The following is a 17283-nucleotide window of genomic DNA, read 5'->3' on the forward strand; positions in this document are numbered from 1 at the left end:
ATTACTCTGAGTGTGTGAGGGTCCGTGTGTGTGTGTGTGTGTGTGTTAGGTGAGAGGAGGGAGCTTTGTTGTGTCTGACAGTTTTGTCATGGAACAGTTCAAAATGCACCAGGAATCTTAAAAATAAAAAATAAAATAAAACCAGCCTGGGGGCCTCCCTGGTGGCGCAGGGGTTAAGTCTCAGCACTCTCATGCTATCGCCACCTACTGCAGCGTGAGTTCGATCCTGGCCAGGGAGCTACCCACATGGCGCAGCAGACCTCTCCGGTCTCCCCGCTGCGCCCCTCAGCAGTGGATTTCAGTGGATCCGCCTGTTCTGCTCCCCACTCTGTCTCTGGGGAACCCTCTCACCCTGCCCCCCATCCACGCACCTGTGACCTACACCCCAGCTCTTGTATGCAAAAATAAATCAATCTTCAAAAAATGCAGGTTTGGTATTCCTTCTATATAAAGACTATATTTTAGCCGTACTTTTATTCCTGAAAATCAGTTCAAATAGTGACTTGCGCCACGATGGCGCTCAGTAATTGCGGATGGGTGAGTGAATGTGGCAGGGTGAGCCCTGGCGGGGGAGGCTGCAAATTGTTCTTCTCGGGAAGCAAGTTCAGGTGTCCGTTGAGCTCCTGCAACATAGCTCAGTGTTTCTTTGTGAATGTTAGTGGTCAGTTTATTGAAACCCGGGAAAGTAAGCCGGTATTTGAATACTCACCTTTCTACCTTCAGGGCAAGTGTTAGGACCGGTGCTTTGCCTGGGCAGATGAGGGAGCAGAAACTTAGGAGGCAAAAGGGCTGGTGCACCATGACGCTGGTGGTGGGCATCTGGGTTTGGCTCGGGCAGTTCCTGGCCGGCCCGCGGGCGTCCCGCCGTGGAAGCATCGCCCGCGCAGGTGGGGCCGACCGGGCGCCGCATGCCCCGGGGTGTCGCTCCTGTTCCCTGAAGGCTGCTCTGGAGTCCGGCCTCGCAGGCCCGGGTCTGCTGCGCAGGGGGGTGTGACTGTTGCCTTATGGAGCCCGCGGACCTGAAGCTCAGATTCTAGATGTGTCAACTCCTTTTACGACAAAATCAGCATTAGAAAGTATCAATTTGCAAAAAAATTAATTTTTAAATGAGCAATGAATTATTGATTGGGTCACATGAGTTGAATCCGGCTTCTTTCTGGGGCTCAGAGGCCTTTGCCTCGCGTGGTATTCATGTTTACTGCGGTCACCTTGGAGACCGGCTCTGCCTCCCCGGCTCCCCACGCAGCTTCTCCCGCGGGGATTCGCTGCGGCGGCGGATCCCACATGTGCAAAGCCGGGCAACCCCTCAGCGATTCCTGTGGCTGACTGAAGTTCGCATTCCGCAGGGCGAGCCGGGAGAGGCGCCGGGAAACGCAGTGACTCCTCCCCGCTCCACGCTGCTCAGGCCCCTGGGGCTGCTGGGCTGTCAGTTTCCCGTGCGCAGGGCCCCTGGTGGCCCGTCCCGGCGCGGGGACGAGCGCGCGCGCCTGAGACGCGGGACCCCGGCTCCGCTCGGGGCTGCCCCGGCCACTCCACCCAGGGCTGGGCGCTGCCGCCGGAGCGCGCTGAAAAGCCTCAGCGGGCGGGAGCCGCGCCCCGAGACCCGCCCGCGCGGAGTGGCCAGGCGGGGAGAGCCCCGGCCCCCCAGCCCCGGCGCCGCGCACGTGCGGGGCACCCCGCCCCCGGCCCCCACTCGCCGGGCGCAGAGGAGCCGCTTTCTGCAGCATCACCGCGGAGCCTCGGCCGGCGCTGCGCCCCCAGAGCCGCCCCCTGAGCGCGAGGAGAGGAGCAGGAGCGCGCGCCCCGCCGGCGCCTGGGGATGCGGGAGCGGGAGCGGGAGCCGGGCGCGCAGGGCGGCGGGATGGCTCACGCCCATTTCCTCAAGTGCTGTGAGTACCGGGCGGCCCGCGGGCCCTGGTGCGGGACGTTTTATCCGCGGCAGGTGCGCAGGGAAGCAGGACCGGGGGTGTCCAGGCGCGATCGGATCCTGGTCAAGATGCCCAGAGGACGGGCGCCTCGGAAACTTTGGCTTCTGATGAAAAGAGCCCCGGACACGGTGGGGTGTGTGTGTGTGTGTGTGTGTGTGTGTGTTGGGGGGGGGGTGCAGTGCCTGTTCGTGCCGCTTGCACCGAAACTTAGCGCGCTCAGGTGGGGCTGAGGCCGGGGACCTGCTGGCCCCGCTGCTCCAGCCCCCGCGGGGCTTCCCTGCAGATGCCGCCGAGCACCCTCGGCTGGACGCGTCTGTCCTTGCTTCACCTTGCAGCGCTCGGCTCCAGGGCGGCTGTGCCAGGCCCCCCGGCTGTGCCAGGCCTCACACCCTGAGAGCCAGTTCGGCCACTGCCTTCCGTGCGCCCAGCGCCGCGTCCTCACCACTGGGGTGCAGCGGCTCCCGGGCTGCGGAGCTGCTGCCACCTTCTCTGGGTGGTGACTCAGAGGGAGGCAGGTCCCGAGCAGAATCACCTGCCGGGGCACAGCCTGGTTTTCTACCCTGGCACTTGTGTCAACTTCTGTGTCCTTGTGTCGGCATCATCGCGGGTGACAGGGGACACCTGGGAGAGAGGCGGCCTCGGAGAGCCAGGGGGGCTGGCGAAGGGCACCGCAGCGTTCTAAGTGACCTCGTTAAGGGGACACACGGCTTGAAGGGGTGTTGACTTTTGCACAACTGAAAACTGAGCAGGAGGGAATAATTGCCTTTCTCTTGTCTGGGGGTTGGGGGGGGGGTTGTGGTTTGGGAGCGTGAGCACCCGGATTAATGGAAATGAAAATAAAAGCCTCACTCCTCAGCGCAGCCGGAGAGGCATGCTTTTGGCATGCAGAGAAATTCTAACTCCAGAAAAAAATCAGTGATCTGTTTGCAAGTTGAAAATTAGCTTGTTAATTGATAGAACCTGGGCATGCGGCATATTCGAGCCTGGAGCTCTGTTTGAGCCTTGAGATGTGGGGGACCCTCCTGGGGGTGTGTGCAGAGGACGGCACTCCTGGCTGGTGTTTGGTCTGCTCCTCAGGCTTGACTGCAGTGACAGAATGTCATTACTTCTCCTCTGTGCCTCTGCAGAGAAATTCCTGAACCTTCCGCAGCGTTTCCACCAGGGACCTGGGTGCGCACAGGTGCCGAGAACACAGCTGGTGGGAGGTTGCCATGAGCTTGGGCAAAGGCACAGAGGGGCACACAGATGGGGCTGTGGAGATTGGGGGTGCAAGCCCCCCAGTACAGCTGCCTTGTTTGATCTTTGGTCCTTTTTATTCAGCATAATTATTGGAGTGTGGAATTTCAAAAAGAATAAAGAAAAAAAAGGGATGATTCCTGGTCATTTGGAAGAATTTGAGGTAGCTCCTGCAATCTAGATGCACTGTAAGATTCACGAGCACTGAAATGTTTCAGCTACCTGGAGAAAGTTTCCTGATGATGAATTTAACAAAGTAATAAGCACCTATGACTGGTTAAAGATCCTGCTAGGTTTTGATTCTGTGTTTGGTAAGAGCTAACAAATCAGCAAAGAGACTGGGATGCTCACTTCTCAGGCAGGTTGGAGCAACTGCTAGAGGAGCTGGGCTCACACTCTACTGCTGGTCTTGAGCTCAGGGAGTGGTGGCATCTGGACTTCCAAGTGCTCTGTGATACCCTGAAACACGCCTTTGCTTACGTCTAACAAACTGGAGCAGAAACTTAAGGTCTGACCTAGTAAATCCCCCCTGTGGAATATTACTCAGCCATGAAAAAGGTGAAAGCCTGCATTTTGTAATAACATGGATGAACTTAGAGGGAATAATGCTTAGTGAAATAAGTAGGACAAAGAATGAAAAACACCCAGGAAGTTAACTCACATGGTATATAAAGAAAACATGCAGCTGAACTAAATAAAACAAAAATAAACTTCTAGGCTATAAGAACAATCAGTGGTTCCTGGAAGGGAAGGGGAGAAGGGGATTGGGAGAATGAGGAACAAGGGTGTGGTGAAGGGCAGACTTGGGCTTTTAGTAGGGAACGCCTTGTGGGGTGTGTGTGTGTGTGTGTGTGTGCATGCTCTAGATGCCTGTGAAACGGCAGTGGCACAGCACAGCATGGCTTACGACAAACCTAGACACTAGCTCCCTTCTAATGTATACACGGGCAGAGAAAGAGAATATGCCCCTGTGAGCTTTGGGAATCCCAGTGCTGCCGCAGCCCCGCCTGCTCCAGCTGCCACGTCAGTTCTCTGGCGTGTAGGGTCGGGCAGATCTGTTTGCAATTAGAAGGTTAAACCTATTCAGATGAATCTTCTCCAGAACTACGTGTTCATTTATAGCAACTAAGGATGATACCAGAAAACCCGCTGTTTCACACGTGAGCATATTGTCTTGCAACACCAAGGTCACCTTTCCTTCCCAAGTAACCCAGTCTCATAAATGCACCAAAGCGCCTTCCCCATCCTCCGTGGACCAGTGCGCTGCTCACTCGTTGAAAACCAGCCTCCCTGCCCGCTCGTTCAGACCCTGCGGCCCGCCCCATCGGTGCTGTGCGCCCTGCCCTTGGCCGCCTGGCCCAACCCAGAGCCCCCGCCCCGGACCCTCCTTATTCTGCCTTCGCCACCCTCCGACCGTTACCCTCAAGCCACAGACGCCTCCTCCGGATGGGCCCTCCTTTGCAGCTCCCCTGTCCTGGCGCCAGACCAGCCGGCCGGTCCCGGGGATGACCGAGAGAACCAGCCACTTTCTGGGCCAGCACCCGCCTCTCAGCCATCTGCCTCCGGACCCCGGCTTTCCATGTCGCCCACCAGAGAGGTCCTGCTGCGCCGTCCTGCCCTTCGAGCTGGGAGGTGCAGAGTCGGAGCTCCCTGCCCGCCTCCTGTGCTCCTGGCACCGCCAGCGTGCAGGGCCAGCCCCTCGTTTCACTCTGCCCCCCGCTTTCTCTCCTGCACCATCAGTCTCCCCCCACCTGCCATTTCCAGTTCTTAAAACGCATGGCCGGAGACCCCCCCGGAGACTCAAGCAGCCCCCGCCTCTCACCCTCCCGGGGCCCCGCTTCTTCGTGCCCACGCCCGCTCACCCCCGGCACAGGTGCCCAGACACATGCCCCCATCTCCAGATTTACTCTTCAGATTGCTCCCCTTTCCACCCCCGACCGCCCGAGGCCACTTCGGCTCAACTGCTTGGATGTGGCGAGACCCTGAGCTATGGTCGGCCCGTGGCCTTGACTTCTCCAGGGCGCCCCCTTCTCTTCCCGGGGCTCCCCCTGCGGCACTGACCACTTTCTCCCCAGCCTTCTCCTTCCACGGACTCGGCCTGGCGCTTTGCAGCCCTCTGGCGCCCCCACCCCGGTGGCTCTCAGACTGCCGCGCTTCCCAGATGTGCGCCTTCACCCCAGATGTGCCCTCTTCTGCCGGAACAGCTCGGGCCTCTTTGCGGATGAATGACAAATCTCAGCACCCGTTTTTGGAGAACCTCGTGACAGTCCCTGGCATTTGCTGAAGTGTTTCTTGTAAACGTTTTGCTCTTTGACAGGCAGCAAGACATAGTTTAGTATTTTGGCTTCTATTACTGGAGATTTTTCTATTACTCGACTCCACAGAGGCAGTCGTGGGGAGTCAAGTGACAACGTCGTTCCCAGCGCCGGGAGCTCCCGGACAACCTCTAGCCCTCAGATCCCACTGGCAGCAGAGACTGTGCCCCCCACCTTTGCCAGCCGGGGGCGCTCTGTCTGTCTGCAATGTCAACTCCATGGTAGAAGTAGTTTCCTACAAGGCTCTGATTTTATTTATTAATAATTAACGGTTTCCCCCCATTTTTATTGACCTCATTTTTTTCTCAGTTTTCATTTTTTATTGAGTTGTTTTTCTTACCAAATTTCTGTAATTTTTACACTAGAACATATTGACATTTCTTTGGCTATGTGCTGGAGATGGCGTTGCTGCTTTTGCTTTTGTCTTATTTTAATATTTATTTTCTATGCACACAAGAGCTGGGGTGCAGGCCAGAGGTGCCGGGGGGGGTGTGAGAGGACCCCCCAGAGACAGAGTGGGGAGCAGAACAGGCGGATCTACTGAAATCCACTGCTGAGGGGTCAGCAGGGAGCCAGAAGAGGTTTGCCACGCCGTGTGGGTAGCCCCCTGGCCAGGGATGGAGCTCAGGCTGCAGCGATGACAGCCTGACACTCGACCCCGAGGCCCCCAGGGAGGCCCCTGCGTTTGTCTTTCTTTTCAGTCTTTTTGCCATTTAATTTTCCAATAATTATACAAAAACTCTGTCCTTTGTTTCTCCGGAGACTTGAGTTTCCTGATTGCTCTGGGTTGTCTTTCCTTCTTGAAGCTGAGGGCTTAGCCTCCAACATCTTATTCTGAAATTTGTCTTTTATGTTTTGAATTCTAATCCTGGTGATGTGAGGGCGGGTGTGTGGTGTGGGGTGGGCGTTGCCGGCACATTCCACTGAGCTGACTTTCCCCGTCCATTGCCTGCGCCCCTCACAGGCTGTGCGTGCCCTGGCGCAATGGGGGAGCTGACCCTTGCGTCTCCTTCACGGCTCAGCATCTGGTCACCGTGACTCCTAGCAGCTTTGACAGGTGATGAGGCGGGTCCATTCTGATTATGTTTTTTTCGTATTTTTATTAGATATTCTCAAACATTTACTTTTCCACTCAGTGTTGAAATCACAGTAACTAGTCTTTAGTGGAAAAAAATTTGCAAATTACATTTTTTAAAAAAAATTTAATGTTGTATTACAATAGCACCTGCAGCCCCTGGGTCTCTGCATGTTACTAAATCAGTTAGTTTTAACACCTGGGACAACAGCCTCAAGGCGATAACAGCAGATCATGGCACAGTGACACAGCTATTTTATCCACATGATTTTACAAAACATTAAAATAAAAGGAAATAGTCTTCATACCAGTAATACGTCTAGAGGTATAAGACTGATGCAGCTGAGTAAAAGGCTGAAATCACTGAGCGCAGCGCCGGGAGGTTGCTCTGACGGCGGCCCTGGTGTCTGCCCCACCCAGGCAGGGACTCCCCAGCACCGGCGGGTAGAGACACTGGACCCACCTTGGTACGTTGGGGTCTGTAGCCGCCTTTCCAGTGTCGTCAGTCATGAGGTGAAGAAGCAGAGCTGAAGAAGGTGGTGAAAGGGGCCCCTCCTGTGATGCCTGCTGCTTGACATTGCGTGGCTTGTGCACACGTCGCCCTTCACGTGGACTCGGCACGCGTGGCTCCCAGTCCATGGTCGGCGAGGACCTCGCGGGGCCGCGGTCCTGGCTGCGCTGTGGGGGGCGGCACCCGGAGCACCCACCCCATGTCCTTGCTCGGCACCTGCTGCTGTTTAGCGCGACCCCTTCTTTCCGTGGGTTGCTGGGTGAATTCCAGGGGCTCGCGGTGCTGTCAGCCGGGGCTCCGACGTGGTGTCACTCCGGGGACACGTGCGCGTGTGATGCTGAGCTGAGCTGGCCAGCGGGTTCCTCCTCCCTGCGTGCCACTCCTTCGCGTGCGTCTTCCCTCACTGAAGAGGCATCGTGGCTGTGCCGCCTTGGCGCGGGGCTGGGCTGAGGCCCCCGGCCAGGGCCGCTGACCCTCCTCCCCGAGCCGGGGGCCGCAGCCGGCAGCCGAGAGCCGGGCAGACGCGGCCGAGACAGGCTGGCAGGGCAGCCGGGGGGATACAACGCGGGCGCTCAGTGCTGGAGGGACTGAGCAGGGGTGGGGGCGGTTTTCAGGGGCCCCTGGGGGCCACTTCTGCAAAGAAGGGGTGTGGGGGAGTGAAGGAAGCGAGGGCAGCCGTGAGGCTCCGGGGAACGGCGGGCAGGGAGGGCACAGCTCGCGGGAAGGTCCTGAGGCAGGGGTGGCCGTGCGGGTGACCCAGCCAGTGTCGGCTCCCCGAGGGGCGTCCTGAGCGCCCCACTAGCACGCCCCCTGCTCAGAGCAAGCGCCGTTGGGTGCGTCGTCGTCCACCGTTTACCTGTGGCCCTCAGATGCCTTCCAGCCGCGGCCGCCTGCCTCCCCGCGCCCCTGGGCAGCGCCAGGCTCGCCACGGAGAGGAGAGAAGCCCAAGGCGGGCAGGCGGGTGCTCGGGGCACGGCTGCCCCTCGCGCTGCACACGCTGGGCGTCTGTGCTCAGCGGAGCTGCCACCTCCTCTTGGAAATCCAAACCCTGCTCTGCCCGCGCCCCGCCCCGCCATCAGGCCGCACGGGCCTCATTTTCCTTCTCCAGCTTCCGGTTGTTTAAAAATTCCAATAACCGTGACAGCGATCACCCGAGTGACAGCCAAATGCAGACTGGGAGACTTGACATAAAGGAAACTTCGGTTTTCGCCAATTGTCATAAATAAACCCACGCTGGGACGCAGCCTGCACGGCCACCTTGCAGTGACCGCGAGGCCAGCAGACCCCCCCGCCGGGTCTGCCCCGGCCACAGTGGATCAAGGTTTCCTTCCGAAGGAGACAGGCCCTGCGCAGACGCCGTGCACGCGAGGCTTCCGTGGTTGGGTTTTATTTATTTTTTTAATTTTTTTTAATTATGCATAGAAGAGCTGGGGTGCAGGCAAAGGCGCAGGGGTGAGAGGATTCCCCAGAGACAGAGTGGGGAGCAGAACAGGCGGATCCACTGAAATCCACTGCTGAGGGGAGCAGCAGGGAGACAGGCGAGGTCTGCTGCGCCCTGTGGGGAGCTTGAACCCGTGCTGCAGAGGCTGCGGACCGCTTCATCGTGTGGTGCTTAATGCCCTGTGCCACCAGGGAGCCCCGCGAGTGGGTTTTAAGTTAACTTGTGCCTTCAGAAAACTGCCTGGAGGCCACTGCGGACAGTTCCATAAATATGCCACCTCCTCAGATAGCTGTGGCTGAAAATGTGAGCTGGGGCTGCCCCCCACTCTAAAGCAGGGTGAGCCGGCGTGGACGGGAGTGTGGCTCTGGGGGGCCCGTGCTGCGTCGGAGCCCGCACCTGGGCTGTCCCGTTCCAGAAGTCCTAGGAGTCTCGGGCTCCTGGGAAGCCATTGCGGGGTGGGTGGGGACGGATAAAGACAAAAGCTTCTGGGTCTTCTGCGTAAGGAGAGATCAGAGAGGCTTGAATTATTCATTATGTAGAAATGAGGACTGACAGGAGAGACAGATACAAGCTGATGAATGGTGTCCTGGAAATCAATGGACTCTCTTTCATTCAAGACTCTCAGCAGGAAAGAGGACGGTGGTCCTTGAGGCTGGCGGGGGGCAGATGTGATGCCCATGAAGTACGTGCGTCCCGGGCCTCATGTGTTAAGACTACGGAGGTCAAGTCTGTAGCGCACCAATGGGGGGAGCCGTTCTCAGGCTGAATTGCTTCCCACATGTCTCGTTCGTCACCCTTTACCCTGGCAGCCTGGCCTCCCGGGCCTGTGGCTTTGGGACACGGGATGTCCCCGTTCCACAGCACAAGCCACACATCGCTTCACCTGCTCTGTTCTTGGAGGATTCGAGACAAGTCTCCGCCTCTCCCCTCCGCCCACCCCTGTGCCTGGCGGAGAGCACGTGCCGCCCATCAGTGCCGGGTGTGCCCAGCAAAGCATGGGGTGCGGCCGCCGCCAGGGGGCTGCAGTCTGGAACGTCACCCACGGGGCGGGAGGCGGCACCTGCTCCCGCAGCCAGTTCCGGTGCGAAAACCTGGGCCCGCCCGAGGGCGTCTTGGCTGCGTCCTAGTGTTGTCAGCTTTGGGGACATCCCTGACCTTCTCAGCCCCTCGTGCTCCAGTCTTCATTGAAGGAACAGGGCTCCTGGGACCATCCCAACTCGTTGTGTCGGTGTCGTAGGAGCCGACCAATCCCTCAGCAACCCCGCCCCTCCAGCTCGCCCAGGACTTGCCGCTCGGCGCCCTCGTCCACCCCAGACTTGATCAGACTCCTGGGGCCACCTCGCCAGAAGGCCAGGAGCTCCTGGTGACAAGCCTGTTTTCTCGTTACGGTGACACAAATCCTGGGAGAAGGACGGAGGTCAAGTCTACAGCCGCGGGGAAGCTGTGAATGGGCCTCAAACCACTTGCTACTAAATAAGCATTGCGAGGGCGTGTTAACTGCAGATACACAATGGGCTGGTGGAGCGGAGACGCTGTGAAGCGCACAGTCGCTTGTATGTCACCTGTTTCATTTCCATTGACAGAGAAAAGTCATTTTTCACAGCCTCGATTAGAAAGCAGGACCCGTGGTTGAACAGAAGTCCAAGTCTTGGTCTCCTGAGACATATATTAAACATTTGAAGATCACGGTAAAGTGGTGAAGGGACAGTGTTGGTTTTCTGGAGAATAGACATTATTTCAGTTTATCTTCCCATCCTCCAGAGAAGCGTCTTGTGGCAGGATCCATGAGGCAGGCGTGGTAGACCTACATCTTGAGATATTTTAGTGCATAACATCTATTTCTTGCCCAAATGTAATTTCTTTGTTCTATTTTTTGCTCTGCAAAGAGGGATCTGGGCCTGCAGTTTGATTACAAGGATGTTAAGATCTAGCACTTTTTAAAGGCTTCAGTGCTCAGGGAGGATTGTAAGGGCTCTGGGGGAGTGTGCTGAAATTGATTATACTCTAGTCTTTGAAAACCCTCACTGTTCCTTTGTTTCGCTGTCATTGGATGTGCAGTAAAAATATCTCTGGATTCATGTTACTAAGAATTGATTCTGAGAATCAAATTCCTGGTAGGAGAGTTGCTGTGCGTTCGTGTGTGTGTGTGTGTGTGTGTGTGTGTGTAACACCCATGTGTCAACACCCTAATATTTTTCCTGGACAAGCATCTCCTAGTTTTCCTGAAATTTGCAGCAAGCCTATTTCTGCAGGGATGAACAGCAAGTCCACAGCAGCCTTTTCCACAAAGCACTCGTACTCTGTGTGTGTGTTTTCACGCCTTTCATGCAAACGCTGATATTCTCATTTTCTGCCTTTTTGTGACGAGCACACGGTAGAATTTACCACCACAGCCCCTTCAGCCACAGGCCAGTGGTGGCTCCCCAGAACTTTGTCACTGTTAAATCTGGTTCTCTGAGCCCACTCAGCACCAACCCTCCCGAGCACCACTAGCCCCCGCCCCACCCCGGCCGCCACGCTGCTCTCTCTTCCTGGGACTCTGCCACCACCTGTGCTTGCTGGACTCACTTGTGTCTCTGCTTGCTGGTCACTGGCTGGTGGCGTGGGGCAGCATGTTCTCGAGGGCCTGTCATCAGCAGCTGGTAGGGCCTGTCTCCTGGAGAAGGCTCGGTGCTGCCTGCTGCATGGGCTGAGCTGGCCTTGCACCCGCCAGCGGGCCCTTCGTTTGCTTCTGTCACCGCTGGGGTTAGGCTGAGAGGACTCACCAGAGACAGAGTGGGGAGCAGAACAGGAGGGGAGAAGGAGAGGTCTGCTGCGGCCTGTGGGTCACTCCCTGGCCGGGGATCGAAGTTAGGCTGTCCCGGTGATAGCCTGAGCCTCGACCCCTAGGCCACCAGGAAGGCCCTGCGTCTGATTCTTAAGGACACTCATTCGGAGTAGGTGGGGGGGGAGTGTCAGAATATTCCCACGGGACACCTGCAAACACCCATGAGGCAGCCTGGAAATGCTCCTGAAGAGGGGGCTCTGGGTGCAGACCTGGGGGGCTGACCCAGCCCCATCACCAGGGGCGTGGGCGTCCCCAGCAGTGGGAGCCCCACCTCACAGACCACCTGCAGCCTTCTTAGTGCGCTGGAACCAAAACATAAAAGAAGCATCAGAGAACTTTGGCGCTCCTGACAGGATGCCCTGTGCTCACTCAGGTCCTCTTGGCCTCACCCACGTGTGCAGTGGTGGGGTGCACAGACCCCTCAGATCTGCCTGTTGACATCGAAGACCACTCATGGGCAGTCTCCTCGGGTCAGCCAGTAAACATCTCAGCAGACGTGGCACATTGGCTCCTTGTTTATATTAAAACCGATCTTAGAAAATGTTGACGCTTTGCTCCCGGCCATAAGTAGGAAATAGGACATCTGGGGTTGAAACTTGGGCTTTTTATCAAGTGAGTAACTCGGGTGATGGAGGAACTGAAAGCGTGTGATGACTGTTCTCCATCCTGAGCCACGCGCATGGCCTGGGGGTTCTCCATCTTCCTGTGAGCCTGGGGGCGTCTGGCCTCCCCAGTCATCTGTCTGGCGCTGGCAAGCCGGGCCTCTTGCAATTTAGTTCTCTTACTCGCAGAGAGGATGGGCATGCCTGCGGATGCTGAGACTGGCCCTCTGCAGTGCGAAACAGACGTGGACACGGCATGGCCACAACCCGCTGTCCTTCCAGAGGGGAGGGCGGCTTTTCAAGGGTGAGGTGGAAGACCCCATGGCCTGATCTTTCCAGAGGTAGCTCGGGATCTGCCGGACTTTCGTGCATGACACTCTGTCTTAGCAGAAGAACGGAGACACACCTATCTGAATCTGTGCACGGGAGATTCCAGAAGCTTCTGTGCTCCCACATTAATTCTCTGCCAGCAGCAAACTCTCAGCCTAGCGGTGAACATGCAAGCCTGCTAGTTCCCTTCCCGGGGGCCTGGGTGTGCTAGACCGGGGGGAAGCATCTGGAAGGGAAGCTCAGACTTGCAGTTTAGGGGACTCAATCTGTCGCCGCTCTCTTAAATGACCGAGATGGCAGCCGCGCCCATTCTGCCCGAGATTTGAGTTTCAAGAGCCGTCTCCAGTCCTGCTCAGCCTTTGTCCATAGCCGTGGCAAGGCCTTAGACAGAACCCTCGGAGCGGTGCTGGCCACGCGTGGGGTGGACACGCCCGCTGGCCCGTGACAGCCTGGACGAGCTGCCACGCCCTCACCCTGCCAGGGCCCAGCCAGCCCCGCTCAGGAGGACCTGGGGTGGCTTTTGCCAAAACGTGGGGTTAACATGTACTCAGCGTCTTCCGCTGGATGCAGGAGGGGACACAGCGCTGCAGTCCAGGCCCTCGGTGGGGCGCAGAGAACAGAGGCAGACGCGCCCACGAGGCCGCCCTGCCTGTCCCTGCGCTGTCCCCGGCCTGCCGTGCATGCTCTGGCCGTGGGGGGCGGCTGGTGCGGGGCGCCCGGCTCGCGGGGGGCTCTGGTGCTGCTGCGGGGGGGGCGGGATAAGCCTGTGACTCGCCCTTGTGCCCCCCAGGTTGCCTCCAGCTATGCAGCGCGTTCCGCTCCCATGACATGGAGATCGACCGGGGCCTGCTGGAGTCCCTGCCCCTGGCCCAGCGGCAGCGGCTGGTGCGGCGCATGCGAGGCGAGCAGCTGAAGGCCTACTACGCGCGGGAGAAGGCGCTGCGGCAGCAGGCCCGGCCCCCAGGGGCGCCCGGGCGCGGCCGGAGCCAGAAGGTGCGCTTCCAGCTGGCGGACCTGCTCCGCGACGCCATCGTGCGCCGCGACGACAAGGAAGGTGCGTGGGGGCCGCGGGTCTGCCCTGGTCGGGTGCGCCCGGCGCTTTTTGCGGGGAGCTGGAGTCGTGTTGAGAACACAGGCGGGGCTTGCTTCACCTGTCTGGGCCAGGCAGGAGATGCTCTTGCAGGGAGTGTAGCCTCGAGCCTCCAATCCCCCAGGAAAGACAGGAATGCAAGCGTAGGAAGGTCGTGCCATATTTTTTAAAAGACTCAACTGCCTGAGAAGCAGGTGATTTCCTTGCAAATCGTTCAGGCCATCGTGGTGGAGTGCCTCCCGCCTCCCTGTGTCCTTGGCGAGGGCGGTGCCGCCAGCTTTCTGTCATGGCTCCCAAGGCAGGTGCAGGGGTGAAGCCCCCTCCCTGCATGGGGGGTCAGCATCCGCCTGTCCTGGGCGTGGCCGGGAGCTTCTCCCGCACCTGCCCCCTGCTCACGGACCCCGTGGGCCTGCAGCCCAGCTCTCCCTCCGCCCCTCTGTCCCACGCTCTGTGGCAGGAAAGCAGCGCAGCCCTCCCAGCGGGGCATCAGCACTGCAGGCGGGACCTGTCCGAGGGCTGTGGCGGCCTGTGAGGGGCTGGGGCGCCTGGGCCAACAGCCCTCAGGGGTCCCGGTGCCCACCTGCCTCTTCACTGGCTGCTGCTGTTCTCGCCGGGGTACGTTCCCACACTTGCTCTTGGGACCCAGAGTTTTCAGGGGGCAGAGGCGTAAATGTCCGTCCTTGCCACGGGCCAGGTCCCGCCGCTCCCTCTCCGGGAATGTCGCTGTGACCGTGGAAAGCCCCGTTCCCTCCCTCCCTCTCGAGGGTGACAGCCCTCGGGTACAGGGAACTGCCAAGTGGTTCGGCACCGTCTGGCCGCGTGAACCACAGAGAAGGAAATCCCCTCCGCTGCACCCGGCAGCCTGTCTGGGGAGCTCTGACAGCCGGAGCCAGGCGGGGTGAGGAGCCACTTGGGGCAGAGCCCAGAAGCCCAGGCCCCACTTCAGCCCCTCAGCCCTGCGGGTCACAGCCAGTTTTGAATGCCCTGGGGCAGCCTGGACCTGACAGGGACCTCTGTTTCTTTCCGGAGTGACACTGAGCCTATAAGGAAACGGGGTTGTGTTCTTGTGCTGATGAGGGGTGATCACTGGCACAACGCCATGTGCAGTGTGAGTTTTAAAAGGTAAGGCTTGAAGAATCCAGGCCCTTGGTCTCCGTCCTCTGAATTCCCTTTCCGAGCAGCCTCCTTGGCGCCTCCGCAGACCCTGGAGGAGCTCAGTGGCGTGTCTTCTTCAGCGACGAGGCGGTGTGCTGTGGGCAGGTGACCCCGGGTGTAGCGCGAGGGGGTTTTGTCACCTGCGGGGGCTGCTGGAGCGGCGGTGCAGGATGTGGTGCCCTGCCTGCGTAGCAGAGGCCACAGGCCAGGGCCTTAAGAAGTCTCAGTTAATTGTATGACATTCTGGTGCCAGAAATCCTTGCACAAGGGCCAGCACACGGGGTTCCGGGAGGGCCCTCCTGGCAGCTGACCGCTGTCTGCACGGCCACCATTGTGTCCAGTGAGGACGGGGCCTGTGGAATAGGACCCCTTAGTCCTCTTGCAGCCTTAGTTACCTCCTAACTGCAGATACTGCGGGGTGGTGGTGCAGGGGGGTGGTGGTTAGGGTGTCAGCATATGCGTGGGGGGCAGTGATAGGGCACAAAACGGGTGTGTTTGGTTTGATTCTCACTTTAGGAAGCCTGTTAGTTTGGGGACACTGAGATGAGATGTGCAAGTGACCCGGGGGGGACTGCAGGAAGGAAAAGAGGGGACGGACCCACAGGTATTTGGGCCTTTAGGACTCGGTGCTGGTGAGTCTGGGTGTTCGCCTGCAGCCGCCATAGGAAGGCCCCCCCAGTGGCCGCAGCAGTGGGGAGTCGGGGAGGCCCGACTCCACGGTGTGAGCAGAATGGCTTCCTTTGAGGCCTCGCCCCTGCCTTGCCAGTGGCCACCTTGTGCACGTCCTACGTGGCCCTCCCTTGATCCACGCCTCCTGTCCTGATGTCCTCTGATGCGGCCCCGGACAGCTGGGTTGGCGTCCACCCCCTGACCTTGTGTGGCCTGAAACTCGTCCTTAAACCCCGTCTCCAAATGCACTTACGCCGTGGAGGAACTGGGATTTGGGACGTCACCGCCCAGAAGTCACCAGCTTATGCAGCGGAGGGTGGGGCAGGAGACAAGGGCGGGGAGGGCTCCAGGCAGCAAGTGTCCAGGGACACCATCTGCGAGACCGGGCGGGGCTGTCTGGGCATCGTGTCCCTTGGAGAATCCCCCGTCCATTGGAGAAACCCCCATCCATTGGAGAACCCCACGTCTTTGCAGAGTCCGACCTGCCACCCGGCCCCTGTGGTTGGAGGCCCTCGTGGGAACACAGGCTTGGCGTGGCCAGGCTCAGCAGTGGGCAGGGCTGTCCCGGGGCTGCAGGAACCCCAAGGAGGCGTCTGCATGGAAGCTGCGCAGCCTTTCCCAGGGAGACGAAGGAGCAAGGGGTGGAACTCTCAGCACTGTGAAGCTGTCCGCAGCCACTACAGTGAGTTCCATCCCTGGCCAGGGCGCAGCAGACCTCGCCTGCCTCCCCGCTGCTCCCCTCAGCAGTGGGTTTCAGTCGATCTGCCTGTTCTGCTCCCAGCTCTGTCTCTGGGGAGTCCTCTCACCCCCGCACCTCAGCTCTTGTATGCATAAATAAATAAAATAAATCCTTTTTTTAAAAAATGAGATTCTATATCCAACCGCTTGCAGAGGGACTGAGACGGGCACCTGCTGCTCACACACTCCCTGAACGCCGTTCGTGCCCCAACACCAGCGGCCCTGCCCCTCCACTGCTTCGTCCAGACGTCTTGGTCATCTTCATTCCCGACTTAGTCCAGTGCCCTCCACCAGTGAGCTCCCTGCCGGGAACCGGTGCTGGGCAGGTGGCCGGGCTCGGCCGTGCAGGCCTGTCTCCGCCGCTGGCTGCAGCCTGGGGACGCGCCTGTCCACAGAGGCTTCGTCTTCTTCATCGTTCCCGCCCTGTCTCTTCTTTGTGTCCTTTGACTCAGCGATGGTGGAAGGTAGAATTCCAGCTCTGGTCGTCTGCAAGTTTTCACGCCTTCTCCCCACTGCGGACTCACTTCCTGCCCAAGACCGGACGGGTGGAGGGCGTACGTCTGACTCATTTTTTAGCCAAAGTCCTTTCTTTGTCACCAGTCCCTGTTTGGTGGAGGATGGATTTGCCTATGGAATGCATGAATCCCATGAACTCTGCTCGTTAATTTCTTTGTTTTCTGTCCTAAAGGAACAGTGAGTACGCGGCGGCCATCTTGCCATCTTGCCGCCATTTTTGCTGTGGGCAAAGCTGGCTCCGGATGAGTGACCAGGCCAGCGTCTCCCCTGCCCTGGACTGTTCTTAAGTGCCTGTAATGAGTCTGTCTTCTCCCTTCTTCTCTTCCTCCTCACAAATGAGGCTGTTTACTTGTCACCCTTAAAAGTCTGGGTTCTAACCAGCTTCTGGGACTGGCGACTCCCACCTCAGCCCAGCCCTGGCCGTTCCCAGTAGCCTTCCTTGGGCCCCGGCCGTCTCAGAGCTCCGTGAGCCCCCTGACTCGGACTTGGGCTTCTGCTGCATTTTTGCTTTTCTAGCAAAGACCTCACGGAGCGAGTAGATTGACCAGCTTTTCCGTTTCCTCCCCACGGCTGTGCGGAGTCCCTGAGTGACCCGTCTGCACCCCCGGGTGCTGAGCCCAGCACCGTCCTCGGGATGTGGAGGACCCGTTGGCACTGAACTGAAGAAGTCTTCCAAGTGCGAGTGTTGTGTTTTTCTGTAAAACCAACACGAATAGACGGAACAAATGGCCCTCGGGAGTTTGACCTCAGCACGAAGTGCCGGTGTCTGTCCTGTCTGGACCACGGAGTCCATTTTGTGAGGGGAGGAGCCGGGCCCTGGGTGATTCTGACCTGGCTGCCGTCCGTGATT

At 58.7% G+C, this 17283-nt stretch overlaps 1 protein-coding gene across 1 annotated transcript in view; it reads left to right on the forward strand.

Annotated features, from left to right (window-relative positions):
- Window positions 1–13060: 13060 nt before the first annotated feature.
- Window positions 13061–17283, forward strand: part of MYO16 (myosin XVI) — a gene marked incomplete at its 3' end in the record, with an annotated part of 208207 nt that continues 203984 nt past the window's right edge. Inside the window, exon 1 of the mRNA XM_084235962.1 lies at window positions 13061–13319. Coding sequence (XP_084092088.1) covers window positions 13094–13319 — 226 coding nt within the window. The 5' untranslated portion in view covers window positions 13061–13093. The remainder of the gene's footprint in view (window positions 13320–17283) is intronic.

The sequence above is a fragment of the Talpa europaea genome (assembly GCF_964194135.1).
Source record: "Talpa europaea genome assembly, chromosome: 6".
NCBI classification, from domain to species: Eukaryota; Metazoa; Chordata; class Mammalia; order Eulipotyphla; family Talpidae; genus Talpa; species Talpa europaea.